This window comes from Pimephales promelas, chromosome 15, assembly GCF_988280905.1.
Source record: "Pimephales promelas chromosome 15, fPimPro1.hap1.1, whole genome shotgun sequence".
Classification (NCBI taxonomy): domain Eukaryota; kingdom Metazoa; phylum Chordata; class Actinopteri; order Cypriniformes; family Leuciscidae; genus Pimephales; species Pimephales promelas.
Window position 1 is genome coordinate 29244894 of NC_142783.1, and position 20774 is coordinate 29265667.

The 20774-nt window shown below is 37.3% G+C and overlaps 1 protein-coding gene across 2 annotated transcripts in view; it reads left to right on the forward strand.

Annotated features, from left to right (window-relative positions):
• plekhh1 (pleckstrin homology, MyTH4 and FERM domain containing H1) overlaps positions 1-20774 on the forward strand; it is a 65745-nt gene that overhangs the window by 21331 nt on the left and 23640 nt on the right. Inside the window, exons 1-7 of one of the 2 annotated variants that reach the window (XM_039667370.2) lie at positions 901-1211; positions 8421-8590; positions 17774-17836; positions 18752-18901; positions 18972-19055; positions 19166-19247; positions 19634-19777. In XM_039667370.2, the coding sequence (XP_039523304.2) occupies positions 8447-8590; positions 17774-17836; positions 18752-18901; positions 18972-19055; positions 19166-19247; positions 19634-19777 (667 nt within the window). In that variant the 5' untranslated portion in view covers positions 901-1211; positions 8421-8446. Of the gene's footprint in view, positions 1-900; positions 1212-8420; positions 8591-17773; positions 17837-18751; positions 18902-18971; positions 19056-19165; positions 19248-19633; positions 19778-20774 lie in introns of those variants that run through there. The other variant, XM_039667365.2, reaches the window with a different exon arrangement.

Consider the following 20774-nt stretch of genomic DNA (forward strand, 5'->3'; position numbering starts at 1 on the left):
CTTTAACGCTGTTAACATTCCGACATCGTTAAAAAAAGGATACCAGGTCTACAACAATATTGTGCTGAAATCTCTGCGTTTTTTGTTCCTTAACATTCCTTCTGAGATCTAATATCATTTTATGGACCTTTTTTAATGATTTTAATAATTTGGAGGTAAAATAGCCTAGTTGCTAATAAATTCAAAGTGTTCAACTCACAAATCTTGTTTAGGTCATATTTCATCTCATAATGCTTAATGTTCATGAAAACGTCTGTGCAACAATTTGAATAGTAGGCATACTATTGAACAGATAGGTTTTAAATATAGAAATAAGCTTTATATATATATATATATATATATATATATATATATATATATATATATATATATTGTTGATTCACCTTCAATGTTCCATCCAAAATCTCTTTAACAAAATGATACTGTCAGGAGTGAGTCAGAAAACGTGTAACTCTTCAGAGTTGGACAGTAGTGGCCCCTGATGCAATTTCCTGTGTGTGTGCAGAGCTTGTACAGAGACACGCTGAGAGTAGGGAATCGATTCAATGAATCGGTTCTTTCGAACGATTCATTTCAATGAACCGGCTCAAAAAAGATTCAGTGGTTCTTGTTGTCCAGGACATCGACATTTGTTACGGGGCATGGTTCATTTAACAACATAATTAAGTAGCCTCGATTTTGAACCCAAAAATGGAAACACGTTTTATTTGTATATCCAGTAAAATTTTGGCTAGCTACAAAGAAGGTAGCTGAATTAGATTAATCGGTCAAATCTTAGATTTAGGTTCTGCGGCTCTCGGTTTGATGAGTCAGTTTGGCTCGAGAACCTCTCGGACGGTTCTAGGTGCAAACGATTCATTGAAAAGATTCGACTCAACCGAACGATTCGTTTATGAATCGGTCAGGGCTAGCAGACGGGGGTTTGGCTCCCGGCGTAATCTGACCCCAGAACTCGGCTCTTTAAAGGAATAAAGGATGAATTTACTGAATGGAGTTCCGCTGCAACGTCTGCTGAGTTCAGAGCAGGGACGAAAGCACTAAAAGATGCCGCTATAGGAGAATGAAAGTTTTGGAGGAGAAACTGTTGCTAGCGTTTACGAACTTTGGAGGCGTAACGTTTAGCGCAGCGGTGTGATGTGATGTGATGTGATCTACCGGCTTTGAAAACATTAAAGTAAAAAACTCGGGCGGTCAATAGAAGGACAGTCAAGGTAAGCTCAACGGTGTACGTGGGACACGAGGATAGTTTGACTCCGGTTTTGAAAATATCTGGATCCTGGCATGTGTGATCATGTTTAATGTTTGCATGCTTTAGATCTCTCAAATCGCAGCGTGCGTTATTTGGGATGTTCTTATATGTTAATGTTGACATTTTCCAGTCTGACACACCTGTGCGTTGTGCCCATTTTTGGACGAAAGTAACGAAGTGCAGTTCATACAAGTGCCATCATTGTAAAGTTTTGTTCTGCTGTTTCATGAACAAACAGAAAGGGAAGAGTAGCCTAATGATGTTTGCAACCCGCATTTTGGACACTCGTGGTGTTAATAAAACAGATTATGAAGTGTTTCTTGAGAGTGTTTATGTCTGTAACATTCCCAGTGCATGTGCATTTGCGCTCACGTGGAGTTTTTTTTATTATAATGAATGAGTTTGATCTCAGTTTGACCTCACACACACACACACACACACACACACACACACACACACCATCTAATTCTGCACAATAAACAGTCATGAGTAAATGCTTATAGAATAAACCCTAGTTATTCTCTTCACTCTCTCAGATGCTTAAACTTATTATTACAGTGCTTGCAAAATATCACTGTTGATATTATTCAAACTTGCAAGCAATTTCTCAGCCAATAACTTTTTTTTTGTTAATATCTATTCATTTATGCAGTAGGCTATATTCAATGGCTTGAATTAACCTCTTTTATGATGTACGTTTTCAGATTTTTAATTTTATTTAACTTATGATCGTAGAGAAGAAAAGCTTATTAAAAGCTGTATATGTATTGAAGGTGTAAGGACAATATTATTTTGTAATAGTTACACAACATGACATGAATCAAAATTGGCTGAAATTTTTCATATAGATTTTTTAAATAATGTCCTTTTTCTTATCTCAGACATCTTTAGTTGTCATTGACCCTATTCCTCATCTTCTAGCCATAGCGTCATGTCAGGGTTCATTCTCATAATGACAGATGCCACTTAATTTGTGTAGAACCAAAGTGTAAAACATATGAGCATGCCTAAAACTTATTGTTGTCTTGCAAGCAGTGTTTTTTTTTTTTCCTCTTTCTCTTCAGCCTGCATCAGTCATTGCTTTCTCAGGGCAACTGCGGTGTGTAGGTGATGTTTACACCTCAGAATAGAGGCTATATTTACTGCTCCAGCTGATAATGAGTGTGGCTAGTTTACAGAAGCCTGTTATTAGGCTGAATACAAAGCTTCCTGTAGACCAGAGGAGAGAATATTGAGGATGAGCTACAGGAGATCTCCATGCCTCATCTACAGCTGTTAGAAACTCTGTGATTCTTGTAATCCCAGCTATTTATACCACCACTAAATGGGTGTTGTATTCAGCAGCAGATGTTCTCACCCCTAAATATGACATATCTTCAGGCGTGGGCTGTGGCGATGAGCTATATTCAGTAGTGCCTTTTGGCGTCATTGATGGCTGTTCAATTTATGGTTCAGCGGCATGGTTTGCTAGTCTTAGCTGGTTTAGCTGGCTTTCCAAACTGGCCTTAAAATGGTATAACTAGTTTCTTTGCCTGACCAGCTCATTTAAAAGTATACCTCAACCCCCTAAAGCCATCAAAACAGTCTTGGAGACCAGATGGTGGTCTTTAAGGTTTTTTTTTTTTATGCTTTATTTTTTTTTAACCAGAAACCTTTGGAGAAACTTACCTTTTCAGTCCTTCACATAAGTTGTATTGATTAAAGCTCTACAGAGAAATGCACTGGAGTCATCTCCATGGTCGACAACATTATTATTTTTCTCACCAGAAACCTTGGGAGATACCAACCTTGTCCGACCTTCTCGAGTGTACTGATAAGAGCTCTACAGAGAACTACTATGGAGTCAGAAAGGGTCTGCATGGTGGAATGGATTTTATTTAGCTGTTTGCTGACGAACAGCTACTTTGAGTTAGTCGAGCAGGCGTTTCTATTAGTCAGACCTCCAAAGCTGATGTTAGGGTGCCCATAAATTGTTGCACAGACACCAAGTGGAAACTTTGTTGATGTCAGATGTCAGGCTCTGTTTAGTTGCTTGTGGGGGCCGTAATAGTATTCAAATGTAACTGATTGATTGTATTCAAATTGAAACACACTTGAGCAGAGATACAACAAGCTGACCCAGACACGCTTTTTTTCTGTTGATTTGAGTAATTCGGATGAAATGCCAAAGCCTTGGGAAACCAGTTTGGTCTTGACAGAAACGAGGCAGAAAAACAACAGAGCGGATTTCACACGTCTGTTGCGATGATATCATTTAATCGCTTACATCACCGCAGCTGTACATGAGATCTGGGTGTGTGTGCATGGGGGTACATAAAATAAAGTTTCAAAATGATATTCATTTCATTGGAGTAACAGAGGAGGTTCTGTTTTATTGAATGATGCACCAGAGACCTGTCCTGGTTTCTAACTGGCCTCTATGACCCACATGCACATGACTAATTTTTTATTTATTTCACATTGCTTTTTTTTTTCATAAGTTTTATTCTTTCCACTACTATGCTGTTTAACAGAGATCATATTCTCCTTGTGTCTCATAAGAGTATATTGAGTTTTGCTAATGATGACAGTCTATTTTCGGTCATTAAAAGCTAAACAGTGACAGCTTTGGCCTTTACACTTGTTGTCGTGGATGTGCGTCATATATGAGAACTGTGACAGCTTGGTCTTTTGAGAAGCGTATAATACCGAGCGAAATCTCAAAAAATCGAACTACTTTCAAAAATCTTTTTCAATATTATTAATAAATAAATATTATGAGTAAATAAATACAAAATAAATCAAATTATTTATTTGCTGTGCATGGCTTCTAAAATGTTTCATTACTTAAATTTGTCCAAAATGTCATGATTTAAAAAGTAAAAGTACAAAAGAAAATCAAATGTTAAACGCAAGAACTGAAATAATTTAAGTTTAAAAATTTAAAATAAAAATTATTATTATTTTTTAAAAATAATTCAGGCTATATATTTGTATAATGTTATGCATATATGTATCTAAATATTGCGGTTTATTACTGAAGAGACTTCTGTAAACATTTTTGTGGTGACTTGAACTAGAATCAAGAATCAATTTATTGTAATGATTAAAATTTGTTGTTAATCAGTGTATTTATAGCTTAAAAAGAAAGTTTTAAACTGATTAAGGGAGTTTATCTTGCCAACTCATGATTTTTGCTACTGAACTCAAAATCATGTATGCTATTATACATCTTTTACTAAACTAAAAAATAAAAACTTCATACTTTCCGGTTGTGACCATGATTGTGATATTTTATTGTTAATATTTATTGTGATTATAAACAGAAATGTTCATTTGATATCATACTGAATATACTGGGAATGTTTGATAAATCTTGTCTATATCTTTTACGTATCCTACTCTATAGAGAAAGAGTGAAAGAGTGTGGCTACTTTTCCTCCTCTCTTTCTCCCTTCCCCCGCCAAACAAGTCAAGGGTGCAAAATGCCTTGTTCCTCACCGCATTAGCACAGAGGCTTCAGGGGCCATTGGATTATTTGCATCTTGCTGTCATATTCGGCAGTACAAGTGGACGTGGGCAGAAACATTGGCTTAATTTGACCTCTCTCTCTCTCCAATGGCCATGTTTGCTTGCCTCTGCCTGGCTAGGCCTACGTCTCCCAAACCTCAGGTTCTGCTGACTTTAGTCAAGTCCGTACATAACGGGACAAAGAGTTATAGCATTTTGGTCAGCTAGCGGAATCTCTCTGTGCGCCGCTTCTGTAATTTGTCAGTAGGGCTGTAGTTACGACCATGCTAATTGCAGAGTGCGACATGGCACAGTTGTGCCGCTCTGCAGTTTAAATGTCTGGAGACTTCTGGTGTCAGTCCGTCTCATTTACCATTCCAACGCCACAGATGGTTTTCCTTTTTGTCTGTTACAAGGGCCCTTATATTGTCCAGAAGTTAACCTTGATGGCTTTGTAGTCTGTCAAAAACCTCTTCTTGCGTTTATTGTTGGAACATGACATTTTTGAAACATTCTGTTATTTAGTTATCCTGCATTGTGTGACTTGAGGTTTTATTTTCCCACCATCTGAATAGAGATGTTATCTTTAGCAGTTTTCAGACTTCTAGATCAGTGCGTGTTTGTGACAGGCTACATTTAAAATCCAGTGACAAAATGATCTACAAGCTTGGCGCTTTGATTGGAGCACAGGACCTTGAGAGAGAGGCTTTGTCACAGCAGTTGTGCAAACTGTGATATAGGGTTGGTGACATAAGATTATCTACGATAAAAAGAAGTTATTATATTCATGGTTCAAATTTAGGCCCTGTCCACACTACTGCATTTTCGTTTAAAAACTGAGATCTTTTGCTACGCTTGCACCTCCCGTCCAGACTAAAACGGAAAAAACGAAGACCTAAAACTGAAAAGTTTAGAAACGCTGCAACTCCGTTTTGCGTTTCGAATCTCAGGAGGGCGTTTTAGTCAAGATGGGACAAAACGGAGGATCTTCTTCATCAAATCTGAGGAATAGTCAAATTCGTTTCCGGTTCACACCAGTACTCGCATGCCCAGTGTTGGTGAATGGTCACGTTTTCAGTCGTTTTAATGTGGAATTCTAATATGCAGAAAAAAAGCTGGTGTGGATGGAGATCGTATTCATTTTAATTCTCTGTTATTAAACGAAAACGCAGTAGTGTGGACAGGGCCTAAATAAGCTTTAAAAAGGTCCATGAACTGTTTTTTTTTTTTTAAAGTATAATTCTTTGAGGTCCATTTATAATGTTAGCAAGATTTTTTACATCAAAAAATTTCTAGTTTACAAGTAATTGCCACAGACAATTTCCTATCCTGTTTTTGACCTTCTGTTTCAAACACTCAATTTTGATAGGTGTGCATTCAAGACTCAAAAGTAACACCCACTGCTATGATTGGATAACAGTTTTGCATTTTAAAATTATTTTCAGAATTTTTTGCCATTGCACATGTGGAGTTGTTCTGAAAACTTCCAAAGTCTGATCCCGAATCAGAAGACAAACCTCTAGTACCAAGGATACCCCAGTCTAATGACCTCTTATATATGTCAAAAGATCAATATTTTGTAATGTGGTGTAATCAAGTTAAATAGTTGTAACTTTTCAGAGTAATCAAAAATGTGTAATAACAAGACAGTTTTTCCACCATCACGTTTGATTTGAAATAAATCTTAATACAAATTCAAAAGACATTGTGCTTATGAATTGCATTTCGAATGTATTTTTAAATAAAAAAAAGTTGATAAGAAGAAAAAAAAGGTAATTGATCGGCTAACGTCACAGAAGTTACAAACTTTTAAAATGTGAGCTACAAACTGTCGGACGCCTGTCAGCTTTGTTCAGGTAAAAATAAGCAGCGCTTTCTACTATTCAAGAGCTTGTCTCCTTTGAGCCGCCACATTCTTTATCCCTTTTTCAGGGGAAGAGAGAAAGACCCCCCTCCCTTATATTGGTAATGGGACTGTCATGCAGAAAGACTCCATTGTGTGGGCCAGGATCCTGTTTCTCCCTGGGCCTGTAATTAAGAAGGGATTGCTTGAACAGGGATATTTAGGTGGCTGAATATAGGGTAGGGATTGCTTAGGCCGCTGGGTAAACTGTCTACACATGCATAACTGGACTAACCCCATCCACACGGCCTTCGAACGATAAATGCATGTGCATATTAGTGTCTACAGTGTGCATATAGAGAGAGAGGTAGCCTTTGTTAAACTGTGTCATCTCTATGAGCTCACAGCTCAAGTTTGCTTTTCAGTGGTTACCTAGGTGATCACTAAAAAGTGAGCTCATTTGATGGGAGGGAAACAATAAAACAGAGGTGAAAAGAAACCCTTGGCCCAGAGCGTTTACCGCCAGACCTGTGATGTCAACAGCGTGTTCTCATCTTATGGGAAATGTCAGTCTTAGATCACCAAGATTCTGACCTCTTTTTTTTATTAGACTGTCTACTGGAATTAAACTCCACTAAAAACACTTCAGTAAAGTTCCTGTCCGTTACACAAGCAATGGTTCACTAATATGGTATGCAATGCCCATTCCAATTTCTATGAGAGCAGGGTGGTCGGTGGCTGATATAATGCCAAAATAGGCGTAATGCAACTAAAATGATAGCGAATGGAAGACCGTGTATCTCAAAATTGTGCTTTTATTATCAGAATTGCACCTTTATTTCTCATAACCGAGACTGCACAGATCACTATAATTTGGGTTTTTTGCAAATGCTACTTAATTTCTTGTAAATACCACTTTGTATCACAATATTACTTATAATATAAAAATTGTGACTTTAATTCTTATAATTAATTACTTTGTATCTCACAAAACATATCTTAATTGAAACTATTGAGTGTGATTTTATTTTTCTTCTCTAATTGGAACTTCATGTCAAATGCAACGTTTTCTCACAATAACCGTTTTTATTTTTATTTTGTTTTTACAGACTTCCATGCTAATCACACTCTAAAAAATGCTTTTGTTTGTTTTAACCCAATTTTGGGTCAAATATGGACAAACCCAGCCATTAAGTTACATTTTCTAATTCAATTTTTAACCCATTGTTTGAGTTTGTCCATATTCTACCAAAAATTGGGTTAAAAACAACCCAGCATTTTTTTAGAGTGCAAATTTACACCGACTTTCTAAAATCCAGATCATGGAAAAAGTTAGTAATATCAGGGAATTTGAATTTTTTGTGAGTTGGATTTTATTAAATTGGGAACATTTTTAAATATTTATTCAATAATCAAGAATGACTATGTAAAGTTCATGGCAATTATTTAGTCAAAAGGTGTGGAAATCAACCCTGGAAATGAAGTATTGGATTATCTGTGGACAAGGCTGGAGTAGATTTTGGATATTTATAAGCCTGTGTTTGAATTGACAATAATTGCCAACTGAATGGTTCTCGTCAGTACTATTAATGCTTTTGTTATGGTGATCTTGTTCTTTCAGTCTTTTTATTTACTCTGTCGAATTGACAATTTAATTTAAGTAGACACAGTGGTTAATTAATTTTTTTCCTCTCTCTAAACCAGCCCTGGTCCAAGGTCCCGCTCCTCCTTTACAAGCTTCAAGGCAAACCTGTTAACCCTGTCTTGTATTTGCCTTGTGTTCATTCATGTAAAAGTGAATTGTGTTCTCTGACCAATTTCCGTCACTGTTTCCTGCAGGTTGTCAGACTGGCACACTGGCACAGATGGCAGAGGTGATGGAGGGCATAGCCACGGCATCAGTGCCCAACTCCAGTGTGGACTGGCAGAAGCGATGCATCGCTCTGGAGACGCAGCTTATGAGGTTTCGTCTGCAAGCGGGAAATATCCGCCACCTACTTGCTGAGAGGGTAAAAGAGGGGTATTATGGGTAACACAGGGTCTACAAAATCGCCCACTGCATTCCAGCTGCGCATATGATTTGTTTATTTTCTGAACATTTTGCACAGCTCATGTATGCATAAATTCATCTAGCCAAAACAAATATCTTTCCCCTCAAGTAGGATTGTAACAAAGCCACTTTCATTGACAGTAAACACTCTATAATTCACTCTATAATAAATCACTATAATTTTGTAATCAGTGAGTACCTTGATGTATATCAAAAGACCCCGTGGCATTATCATCTGTTTCAGTAATTCTTTGAAAGAGTGAAAATAGCTAATTCTATTTCTCATTTACTTCTTTTAAAGAATCTTAGTCACAATGGAAAAAGTTGCTTAGTTTCTCTTCTGCTCTTTTCTTCTCTCCCTCCCCATCTACAGTTTGGTCATGCTGCATTGACCTCAGTGTTTTGTCTTGCAAGAAAAGGTTAACTGTTAAACTTGGCAGGCGGCCCTGCAGGGAAAAACCAATGACTCGTGTGAATGCTTGAGTGGACATACAGGTGTGTGTATGTGTGTGTGTCTGTGTGTGTGTGCGCGTTAGACACAGGAAGGATTCCTTTTTTAATGACCAGATTAGCACAAGTAACAGTATTTTAGGAAAATGGTGTTGCTTGCCTATGGCCACATTGTAAGGGTGTTGTGGGTGGTTGCCAAGGGCATTGCTATGTGGTTTTCTGAGTGGATGTTAGCATGTTGCTAAGTGATAGCTGTAGTGTTCTGGGTGGTTACTTACTGTCAAGAGTCAAGGTTATGTGATATTGTGCTTTGGTATTATGTATTTGCCTGTTTTATTGTGAAACAGATCGCACCTATGTTTGGGTGAACAACCTCCATTAGTTTGGAGATAGTCTTAGCCTCAGACGCCACGCACACAGACTGTTGTCTGATCGTCTGAGGCATAAGGAACACAAATGGAAAACACTTAAGGAGTTTCGAAGTAGTTAGCTGATTGTTTGAACTTTGAATTGTACCAGATTTCCTTGAGATGTGTGTGTCACATTATTTTATGGTCTGCCTCTGCCTGGAAACAGCTGTTTTGATGCCAAACCCCCTCATGGAAGAAGAAAGTCTTTATGTTGGCAATAAGCACTCATCAGGATCACATAAACCCTGGATTTTTACAAGTGTGTGAAGCTTGCAGTGCCATTGTTGCAGTAAACTTGCACAACGTTCTTGAATGAGTTATTTATTAGATGGACACTGGTTTGTTATTGTAGGGACTTCAACTTTACATTTTCATGCCCATAAACATGACGCGAAACAAAATTAACTGCGATTGGTTGCTTTAAATGTCAGCCAGACGTCCTCTTGGGCACTGAAAACTGTAAGAGTCCAGATCTTCTGCCGTAGGTCTGATGCACCAGGGGGCGCTATAGTTACCTTTAAGTCTGTGTCGGTGGGCTAGTTCAGGGGCCAGTTGCATAAACTTAGCCTTTATTGGCGCTTTTCCACTGCTGGTACGGCTCGATACGGCTCAGTATGGTTCGGCGCGGTGCGGCACGGTTTGGCTCGCTTCGTTTTTCCATTGTGTGGTACGACTTGGCTCGACACTGCACGGCTCGGTTCGCTTTAGCTCGGTTTCTTTTCCACTGCAGTTAGTACTGCTTTAAAGTGGGTGGGATAGACTGATCGATAACAGTGGCTGTTACTGGCTATTTAAATCTAGCGGGTTTGGTTTCTCATGTCGGTGTCTATTGGTCGCAAATACAATGACGCCGGTACTGACGATTCTGTCTGACCAGTCAGTGATCTGCAGTGTTTCACATTTAGTACCTGTACGGTACGCTTGGAACCTCAACAGACCAGATACCATTTAAAGAGAGCCGTACCGTACTGTACCATGCATAGACGGTGTAAGAAATGGACAGAGCGATCTCATTGGAATTCCATTGAGACGATTGAAGCCCGTTTTTGGCGATTTTTTTTTTTTTTTTTTTTTTTTTTTTTTTTTTTAGTACTTCCGTCCCTGACGCGCAGACTCAAACAGAGCTTGACGATGTAGATGTGACGTGAGCGACCTGTCCACGAGCTAGGAGCAGGAGACACTTTTTCTAAGTATTCTGATTAATTATTTTGTCATTTTGCCTCCACGTTTCCCCGATTACCCGCGAGCTTCTTCTCCTGTCCATACGGTAATCTCTCTACTGTGCGACAGAGAGTTGCGTGGGTATGACGCAATCGTTAGCTTACTTTCACTAAAACTGCTTCTACGGGGCCATAACATAAGCTACAAGGTAATGGAGCATTTTATACATTGTCGTGTTTCTTTAGAAATAAATAAAGGTCAAATGGGGTCTTCAAACGCCTCAGATGTAAAGTTATTCGCCAAAGTGACACCAAAATGAATGGGAGTCAATGGGAATGCTAACGCATGTGAAGTTCTGCTACAAGATGGCAGCTCCCGCGAGGCTTCAACTTCCGGTCGATGGATTACCCCCTTGGTACCATGCAGTGGAAAAGTGCCATAGGTTAAGACTGTGTCAAAAACTAGTTTGGCCTACTAGCAGTTTAGATAAGAGGTAACTTTTCAGTCTTACTTTTCGGATTCAAGTTAGACCGCTGTACCATTTTATGTAACTGACTTAAAGGTAGAACCAGTCTTGAAGATTTTTCTTATTACTAAGTTTTAAGGCTAGTCTACTGTAAGCAGTTTATGCAACCAGCCACTGGTCGTTATAAACATTTTGACTTTAACCAACTTACTTAGCAAGATTCTCTTCAAACTGTTGATCCGCCATGATAGAAGCTGATCTTGCCCCTTGTGGCAACACTAAGGGCCTGGTTTACCAGCTTGCACCAGCGCAAACCTCTTTTAGCGTTTAAAAATTATTGTCAGGACTTACTAAAGACATGCAGTGAAAAATTTACGCTGAAAAGGTGTAGATACAGTTAGTTATTTTTGCGGCTGATCTTATTGCATATGCACTTTCCCTTTCAGAAACAATTTTTTTAGGGGGAGAGTATTTAAATGAATACTCAATGAATACTATTTAAATAATTTGCTGGTATGTGCACCATATTTCACTCCCAAAAAGCATGCTTAAACCAGACTCTAATTTGCGCTTCTCTTGGTAGATTGCAATGGACGTAATGCGAGGGAATGAGGGAGCCAGCATAGCCAGAAGCATCTGTGCTTACATGCTTGATTAAAGTGTGTTTCAGGTCTTACGGTTTGAGGTTTTGTGCTATAGTCAATCTCAAACCTTTTTCAACCATAAAACCATTTACTGAAGAATCAGAACACCTTCTAACCATTTTGCATGCATAACTTTGTCTCAATAAACACACTGGGGATTAAACATCCCCTCACAGAGGAACATATAAACAATATTTTAGATGGGTCTGCAGACCATGTGTGTACTTACTCTTTTTGATGTTAACAAGTCGGTCCAAAACCAACATAAATTTTGTTTTTCTTTTTGGTCTAAGTGGTAGGTCTGTTGTTGTGTTTTTTTTTTTTTTTTCTATCTGTGGTGGTGCCATTAGGGTGTTTACTGTCCAAACACGCTGACCACAAGGACATTAAGTCTTGGACGGCTCCCAAACGTCCTCCATCAGGTTTCTTCCCACTCTGGTCATCTTTCGCTCACCCTGACCTCCACTCTCTCCTGATCTCCCACTTTTGCCTCTCTCGGTGGATATCAGTGCTCAGTGTCTCATGGGTTTCAGCTTATTTTGATGAAGCGGGCAAAAAAAGTGTTGAGTGTTTGCTGCTGGTGTCAGTTTAAAAAAGATTCATATGCTTCTCATCTGTTTCTCTGGGTGCAGTTAGGAGTGTTTTACACATTGACCCACTTTGCAGAGGAAAAGCTTGACATAGAAGGGTGTGAGCTCTCATTCTGGCGCGAGGGAATACTTTTTCCATTCTGTTCACGTACGCATGACCTACAGTTGTAAAAGTTCATCCCATGGTAGAATAAGATAAAAATTTTGAGTGCACATATGCTATGTTCGAATAGCACACACTGCCATATTTCTGCACAAAATCTTGGCCCTCATTCATGAAACTTTCGTAAATATATGAGTAATACATTCCAAATAATTTGCGCGTTAAACAGACCTCCTCGAAACCTCTCCTATGGATTCACAAACTCTTAGTAAACATCCGATTTGATAGTTAAATGTGTGTATATTTGTGATTTCCAATCATTTGTAAATAGTGAGAGCGTGCCTTCTCATTCACAATAGGCTATATGCACAACTTACTTCCGCATTCTGTAAAACAGGTCGCATCGCTTCTGGTCCAAGTCTTTTGTATGTGCTTCATGATTTTTTTTGCGGTTTTACTCAAGATCACTTAAAAGGAGCGAGCAAAGGTTTGCATAACCAATGTCCCTCACATGTGCAGATTGATATTTAAACGTTTTATATTTTTTCTTCTTCACAGTAACGTTTAGATATTTAAATGGAATAAAACGCCAATAACAGAGTGAACTAGGTAGGTTAGCTGATTACCTTAAAAATCCATAGATGTCGTAGTCAGTTCTTACGGCCGTTAACACTTTCTCTGACAAGCGGATGCGATGAGACCTGTTTTCCGGTTTGGTCACGTGATGATCGACATAAAGCCTATTAGCATAATCCCCGCCTATGAATTACAACCACGCAAATTACATGTCCAGAAATGCTGCGTAATCTTCCGGACTTCCTTTTTGGGTTTGGTTCCAGTAAATTGGATAAATGCAAAAGAGACTTTTAGGCCATATGCCTAAAAAAAATATTTAATTTACGTGTGTCCACCAAAGCGTTTTAGCCAGCTGATAAAATGCCTGGTGCTCTTCTGAAAACAGCCAGTTGGTGGCGCTTGAGAGCACTTTGGAGGCCCATCTGAAACGCTTTGGTTGCTACACTGTAAAAAAAAATATTTTCAAGATTTGTTATTTTTTTCTTTTGTCAAATCAACTTAATAAGTAGAGATAACTTATTGTTTTGAGTTTCTGATGATTAATCTCCTTCATTGTATTAACTCACTTTTTCCAGTTCAATCAATTTTTTAAGGCAACCAACCTGGTTGCCTTAAAAAATTGATTGAAAAAAAATCATGAAGCACATACAAAAGACTTGGACTGTAAAAAAATATTTTTAAGATTTGTTATCACAACATTTTTTCTTTTGTCAAATCAACTTAATTTATTTAGTTCAGATAACTTATTATTTTGAGTTTCTGATGATTAAATCAATCTCCTTCATTGTATTAACTCACTTTTTCCATTTCAATCAACTTAAGATTTTAAGGCAACCAGGTTACTTAATTTTTTTAAGTTAAACCAACAATATTTTGGAATATCCACAGCAGAAACGTTTCTGGTATCTCATTTTGAAGAAGATTACTGGATATAAAAACACAGTAACCAGCAATATCAACTCGTCCATTGTTGTTCAGTAGTTGTATGAGGAGGATGGATGGTCAGTGTAGTATTTGCCCCGTCACTCCTCCACTGTGATTGGACGGCTTGGTAAAAAGTGACAGTGACAAGCGTTGCATTTTATGAATGTTTACACGTGCAATTCACACGTGTTAGGGAGCAGGCTTTCGTACCAACTAACATTTTGAGAATCCAATTTTTTGTTGAATCCGAAAATTTACGTCAGAACTGCTTAATGAACGTTTTACACAAAAATCCGTTCTGTTAGTCTATCATGAATGAGGCCCAGTATGCGTATTGTGCATAGTTTATGCACATTTTCTGTGTTAAAAAGAATATATGTGATTTACAATTTTTTTTTTTGTTGCCAAACTTGATGAACAGCCTCTCAGACGTACAGCAGTTGTATAAAGATGTCCTTAATTTCTGATTGTGTTGATTGGACTTCATCATCCTTTCCTTATGTGAGTGCCACATGTGTTTGCATTTAAAATGAGAAAGTAAATGTAGAAGATACAGTAAGTTGGTCCTCATGTGGGATTTGGCCTAGTTCTTCATGCTTTGTAGATCTGTCTTGTTTCTAATGAGCTGCCAGACAGAAGGATTAGCCTGCAATAGCAATAATGCTTTCTTGCTATCTCTCGCTCTCTCAAACTCAATCTTTCTCCATAAAAACACCATCCCTGCTTCAGTAGTCTTTATCTTCTTCCATAGTTCTCAAATTAATTATTGAGCTGTTGGTTGTTTCGGACTTTTGGTGTCTATATCAATTATGGTTAATCATTACGTTTCCAGACAGTATTTTGATGTTTATTTAACAATGGACACTTATTTTAGCAACTAAACTGTCTTACACACTAAAAAAGGTAGATGAAACCCAGTTTTACTGTAAAAAATTCTATGTTTTTGTAAGAGTCTTGATCATGGCAGATGGATGCTATGCTGGTGATTTCCAGTCATTAATGCATAGTTCACATTCTCTTCCTCCATATTCTGAGGCGGTGTCAGTCAACTGGTTAAGTTCTGGAGTTCAACCAAGGATGAAACCTTCTTTGCATTTACCCATAGCAATTGCAGGAGAACAGTTGTTAAATTTTTCACATACCTGGTTGTCCGATGCCTGAGCAGCTGCCCTGCCTCCACCTGTTTAACCTGTGGCCTGTCATACAGTCAACCATCAGTCCATCCTTTAGCATTAGTCTTAAAATCGGCATGAAATAGAAGTTACAATAATCTTTTCTTTCTTTTTGTGGCATACAGTGCTTAGCACAAGTGAACACAGTACACCCATGCTAAAGTTGCCTAAAAAGAGGAATAAAAAATCAACTTTTGGAAATGTATCTTAATGCCTTAATTTAAAAAAAGAGGAAAACTCCAACCTTTAAGGACACCAATTTTCCAGTTTTCTTTGTGAATAAATAATTTATTATAAATAAATAAATGTTCTTCCTTAGTCAGGAAACCCCTATGTTAAATTCCCATAGAGGCAGGCAGATTTTGATTTTTAAAGTACAATGAATCCTGATAAAGTTACCCTTGCCTTTGGAATAGGGCAGAACATTTATTTATCTATAGTCTATATTACAGTATCTTGGAATTGCATCTGTTCGTGTCATTGAGATGTTTCTATTAACTCTATTGAGGCTTGGTAGCTCAACACTCTCCACTCACCACCAGTAAACTTTACGACATAGCTTTTAATGCTCAGTGAATCATTGCTGAGTGGGTGAGGCTAACCTGAGGTCAGTTCTGAGCTTGGGTGAGTGGTCACAATTCCCATAGTAATGCGGATTGATGAAGTGTCGGCGAAAGCATGGCCTTGTTCATATTTGTCGCTGTGTCGTCTATTCATTTCTGTACATTTGGTGACCCTGAGGTGAGGAGTCACACCTCCTCCACACAATGACCCCACAGGCTGGCCTCGACGCTCGGGGAATTCTCGCGTGGAGCGGTTGCCTCCTGGGAATCCCTGGACTTCTGGCTTGAGGAGCGAGAAAGGGCGGAAAGAACAAAGAAGTTTGAACAAAAGGAGAGCTCTGTCATACAGTGGGAATTCATTATACTTGTCCTCCTTTTTTACTGGGTCAGTGAGCTCACGAAACAGTGAGCACAAAGCACATCATGGCCACGAACTCTGTTTTTTGGGAGTACTTACAAGCTTACGTTCTTATATCTACAGTATGTGAGAAGATATAATCCATGCACGGATTAGCACTCCTTCCAACAGAAGTTTTTCCCCTTCATCTCTCATTTTTTGTTGAAAGATAAAAGTTGCGGTAACACTTTACAATAAGTTTCATCAGTTAAAGTAACTAACAATGAAAACAAAACATTTGTTACAGTATTTATTAATCTATGTTGATGTTAGTTAATAAAAATACAGCTGTTCATTGTTCGTTCATGTTAGTTAACAGTGCATTAACTACTCTTAACCAATACAACATTTGATTTTAATAACGTATTACTACATGTTTAAATTAATATTAACTAATATTAGTAAATGCTGAAGAAGTATTGTTCATTCTTAGTACGTTATCTAAGGTAGTTAACTAATGAACCTCATTGTAAAGTGTTATCGAAGTTGCATACAGTAGTTTTGTGAGCAGAAAGGATAGTTTTACAGGAGGCAATGCAAAACAAATTTGAGTTTGCAATCATTTTAATAATTTTATCATTTTAAAGTGTGTGTCTGCAGGTAATAATGTGCATAAGAAATGCCTAGATATCTCCATATAAAAGATTTGTACACTGTCTCTCCTGTAAGCCACTATTCTATTTGTAACACTTTATTTATTTATTTATTTATCTGAAATAAGACTTTTACACCTGGTTTCAAATACAATGCATAAACCTTAGTCCAAGACTAAACTGCATGTTTGAGCTGTTTTAACTAAAACAAACTTGCACTGACATATCACTGACATAAAATATGCAAGTGCCATTGTTTTGTGTTTTATTTTTTTCTAAGGCACATTTATAAAAGCTTAAATGCCCTAATTGAACTAATCCTGGCTTAATCTAAGCCTTATATGAAACCTGACCATAGGGTCACTTATTTTCACCTATATTTTCTTTAATAATATCTATGAAAATATTTCTGTTTCAAAGGTCGTTGAAAGTATTTGATTGTTGAGCATATGTGGTTTCAATAGAATTTTCTCCTAGATTTAAATAAATTCAAGTGCAAACATAAAGCATTGTGATTTCTTACACACACACACTTCAAGATGAACAGCTTAAAATACTCACATATTTTCAAAATTAGATGCATGTCATATCAAACAAAGCAACAAATTGGATTTTAAATTTTAAAATAAATAAAAAATTGAAATAGAAACTAAACAAATCAAAATAAAAACTAAACAAAAATCCAAATAATGATAAATCACAGTTTTTGGCTTTGATGCGCAGCAAGACTTTCACTTTCAGTATGTGCAGAAACATCACTTGATGCAGGAAACTTGTCCTGAACCGAATACACAGAATGAGTGTGTGGCTTGTTTGCTAATCTTTTCCCTGCGCTGTCAGGCCATCATGGTGGTCCTGTTGATAACCACAGTGGTTTGTGGTAAAAGCGTGCCCAAACCCGCACCAGTACAACATGCCCTCAGTATTTAGTGGCGGATTATGATCAAAATCATTTAAGCATGACACTGAAAGGCAGATATACAGTAGATTATTCTCATAGTTTATCTCACACTTGTAGTTTATATAACCAGCACACACACACATCCTAGCCGCGATGGAACATTCCACGATTCTCTCTTTTTTCTTTCTATAGATGCAGGAGTTGGAACAGAGAGTGATAGAGGCTGACCAGCGGGCAGAGAACGCGGAAAAACAGGTATTGCTCTTGTACCACCTTTTTTTTATTTTTTAGAAGTTACTATTTAGGGATATTTCATTATTATTGTATAATTTCATTCAGTGTGCTATATAATAAATAAATCTCACACTGAAATGATTTTTTTTTTCTCAAAACACAATATGTTTGTGTTGAAACAACCTTTGCTAGCAAATATTATAAAGTCAGTAGTCAAAAGTTGTTGTTTTTTTTTCGGAAGATGTACAATGCATTTTAGAAAAATAAAACTAGATAGATAATACAAAACTATATTCATTTTAAATAAATGCATTTAAATAGTCATGTTATTTTTTTTTTTTTAATTAATAAATCATGGGAGCACAAATTTTACTTTTTCTTGAAAATGATCTGATTTTGTATTATTATTTAAATAACATAATGATAATTACACTAGTGGATAAAATGACATCTTCCCCCTTAATTCAGATATTATTAAAAAATTGTAAGCACGTTGCACATTTATGCTTGGCATCAGTTGTTTTATTTGTGATAACTCAATGAAACATGCCAAATTGTTCAGACTTTTTTTTTGATTAGCTGTTATAGAAAGAAATCACGAACACATGCTGTAGTCGATCACGTATGCTTTTTTTCTGTGAGCTCTGAGCCTTTATTTTTTTGCATGCTAAAATAAAACCCCATGGCTGTAGTTTCCCAGATAAACACCTTCACCAATCTTAGTGTATTGCTCTTCCCTCCCACTTAAAGGAGAAACCTATAAAAACCTATAAAATATTTTTTATTTTTGAAACCTATAAAATATTTCCCTCATATTTTGATTTTTTTTTATCAAACTTGTATGGTCAATAAAAACAAATATCCCCTCCAGGCATCACTTTTGACCACTACTGAACCCTTTTCTCTTTGAGGACTTAATCAAAATTACCATTATAGGTCCACATTATGGAGGAGAAACTGAAGTCTGCAAACATGCAGCCCAGCGAATCGGAAAACTCCTTGTACAGGCGTTATCAAGAGTTGAGCTGTCAAACGCAGGAGAAAGATATGATCATAAAGAGTCTTGAAGGACAGCTGGAGAAGCAGGTACAGAGATGGCCATTAAACTCTCACATAAGGACTGAAGCGTTGCTCAACTTGCCCTCCTTATTTGCAGAACTTGGTTCGAGCCCAAGAGGCCAAGATTATTGAAAAGAAGGCTGCCAAAATCAAAGACTGGGTCACGTTTAAGTTGCGAGAGGTGAGTTGAAACATGGAAGTGCACTGGATACATTTTAATATTTTTTGTTGTTGTTGTTGTTGTTGTTGAAACAGTGTCCTTTGGGGATTTTTTTTTTGTGTGTCTTGTAGATGGAAACAGAAAACCAGCAGTTGAAAAAGGCAAACCTGAAGCAGGCTGAGCAGATCCTCATACTGCAAGACAAGCTTCAGAGTAAATATAGCTCCTTTCCTGTTTTCTTTCCTTATAGACCTTATGCACCAAAGAAACGGGGTCGCCGTCATCTTTAGAATATTGTCTTTGAACTTCCGGTTTTGCGGTCGCTCTGTATATCTCTATGGCATCGCTGTCGAGGAGTAATTAGCTGGTGAAGTGGATTTACTTATTGTAGAGTTAACAAAAGTTATCATGAGCATTGTAAAGCAGATGTCTAAACAAATGTCAACCGGGAAATTATTTTTTACGAGCAGTTCATTCATACCTATGCAAGATCGCTGTCAAAAAACAATGAGCGCAACGCTGAAAAGGGGCGGGGCTACATAAGGTCTATAGCATTTGTTTTTGCTTGGTTTGTACACCTCTCGCTGTGTTTCTATCAGCTCTTCTCGAGAGGCCCTTGTCTCCAGCAGTAGATGTCCACCTGGTCCCCTCCAGCCCACTCCACCCTCCCAGCTGCCCCGGGACACCCCCTCCCCAAGAGGAGGGCTGGAGATTGACAGGATCTCGCATAGCCAATTCTACAGGTACATAATCATCCTCTACCTTCAGAAGGTTTGCAGCTCTTTCTAGTGTCGTTGAACAGAAATAGATATCACATTCGGAACAGACTTGGTGTAACTGTTGATTTAAAGTAACTTTATTTTACTTTTTTTTTTCTAAGTCCATTAGACAAGGTTACTTGCATTAGTTTTACATCAGCATTTTCTGCCCTCAAAATTAACCAAGATGTTTTTGAGACTGTACCTTTGAGATTTCTATGTACAGTTGACCTCTTTTGTAATTATTTTTGCTATTTACTGTATTCCATATTACAACGTGTCCTAACCAGAAGTGATAAGGAATAAGATTCCAATAACAAGTAACCAATCAGAAGAGCATGTGGGCGGAGTCTCTCACATAAGTACATAATCATAAGTACATAATAAGTACATTTAACATTATTAAAAATCCATACTGAGTGACTGAAACAATCTTTGTTATAGAATACACTTTTTTTTTTTTGTTCACATTAAGTTGAGTCCAAGATCTGAGGTGAATTATTCATTGTTGCTTTCTCACATAAGATGCTTTTAACATCAAATAAAGCACTAAAATAGTACCAGGGATTATAATTGTCATACTTTCTATGTTGTTGTCCTAGCCACGACGCTGCATCAATTAAAAAAATATCTAAAATAGAATTGTCACCATTTGCCATAATGGCTGGTTTGGACAAAAATTTTTTTTTTTTCACGCATCGTGGCGCATTTGGTTAGGCCACGACAATAGTGTAACGATTTTTGTATAAATCCACGATGAGTTATCCATAAATTATCTGTCAACTAGGGATGTTGTTTTGTTAATGTTAGAGTTATCAAGATTTTATAAAAATTATGGAGCTTATAATATGACAAAATATGAATTTGAATTGGGTAGATGTAATAAAAATCAAAAACAAAAATTAGAATGTATATTTTTCACAATGAAGCGCATCTATACTTCTGACATTTACTTGTTGTAGCTTATTGTGTGCTAATTAAA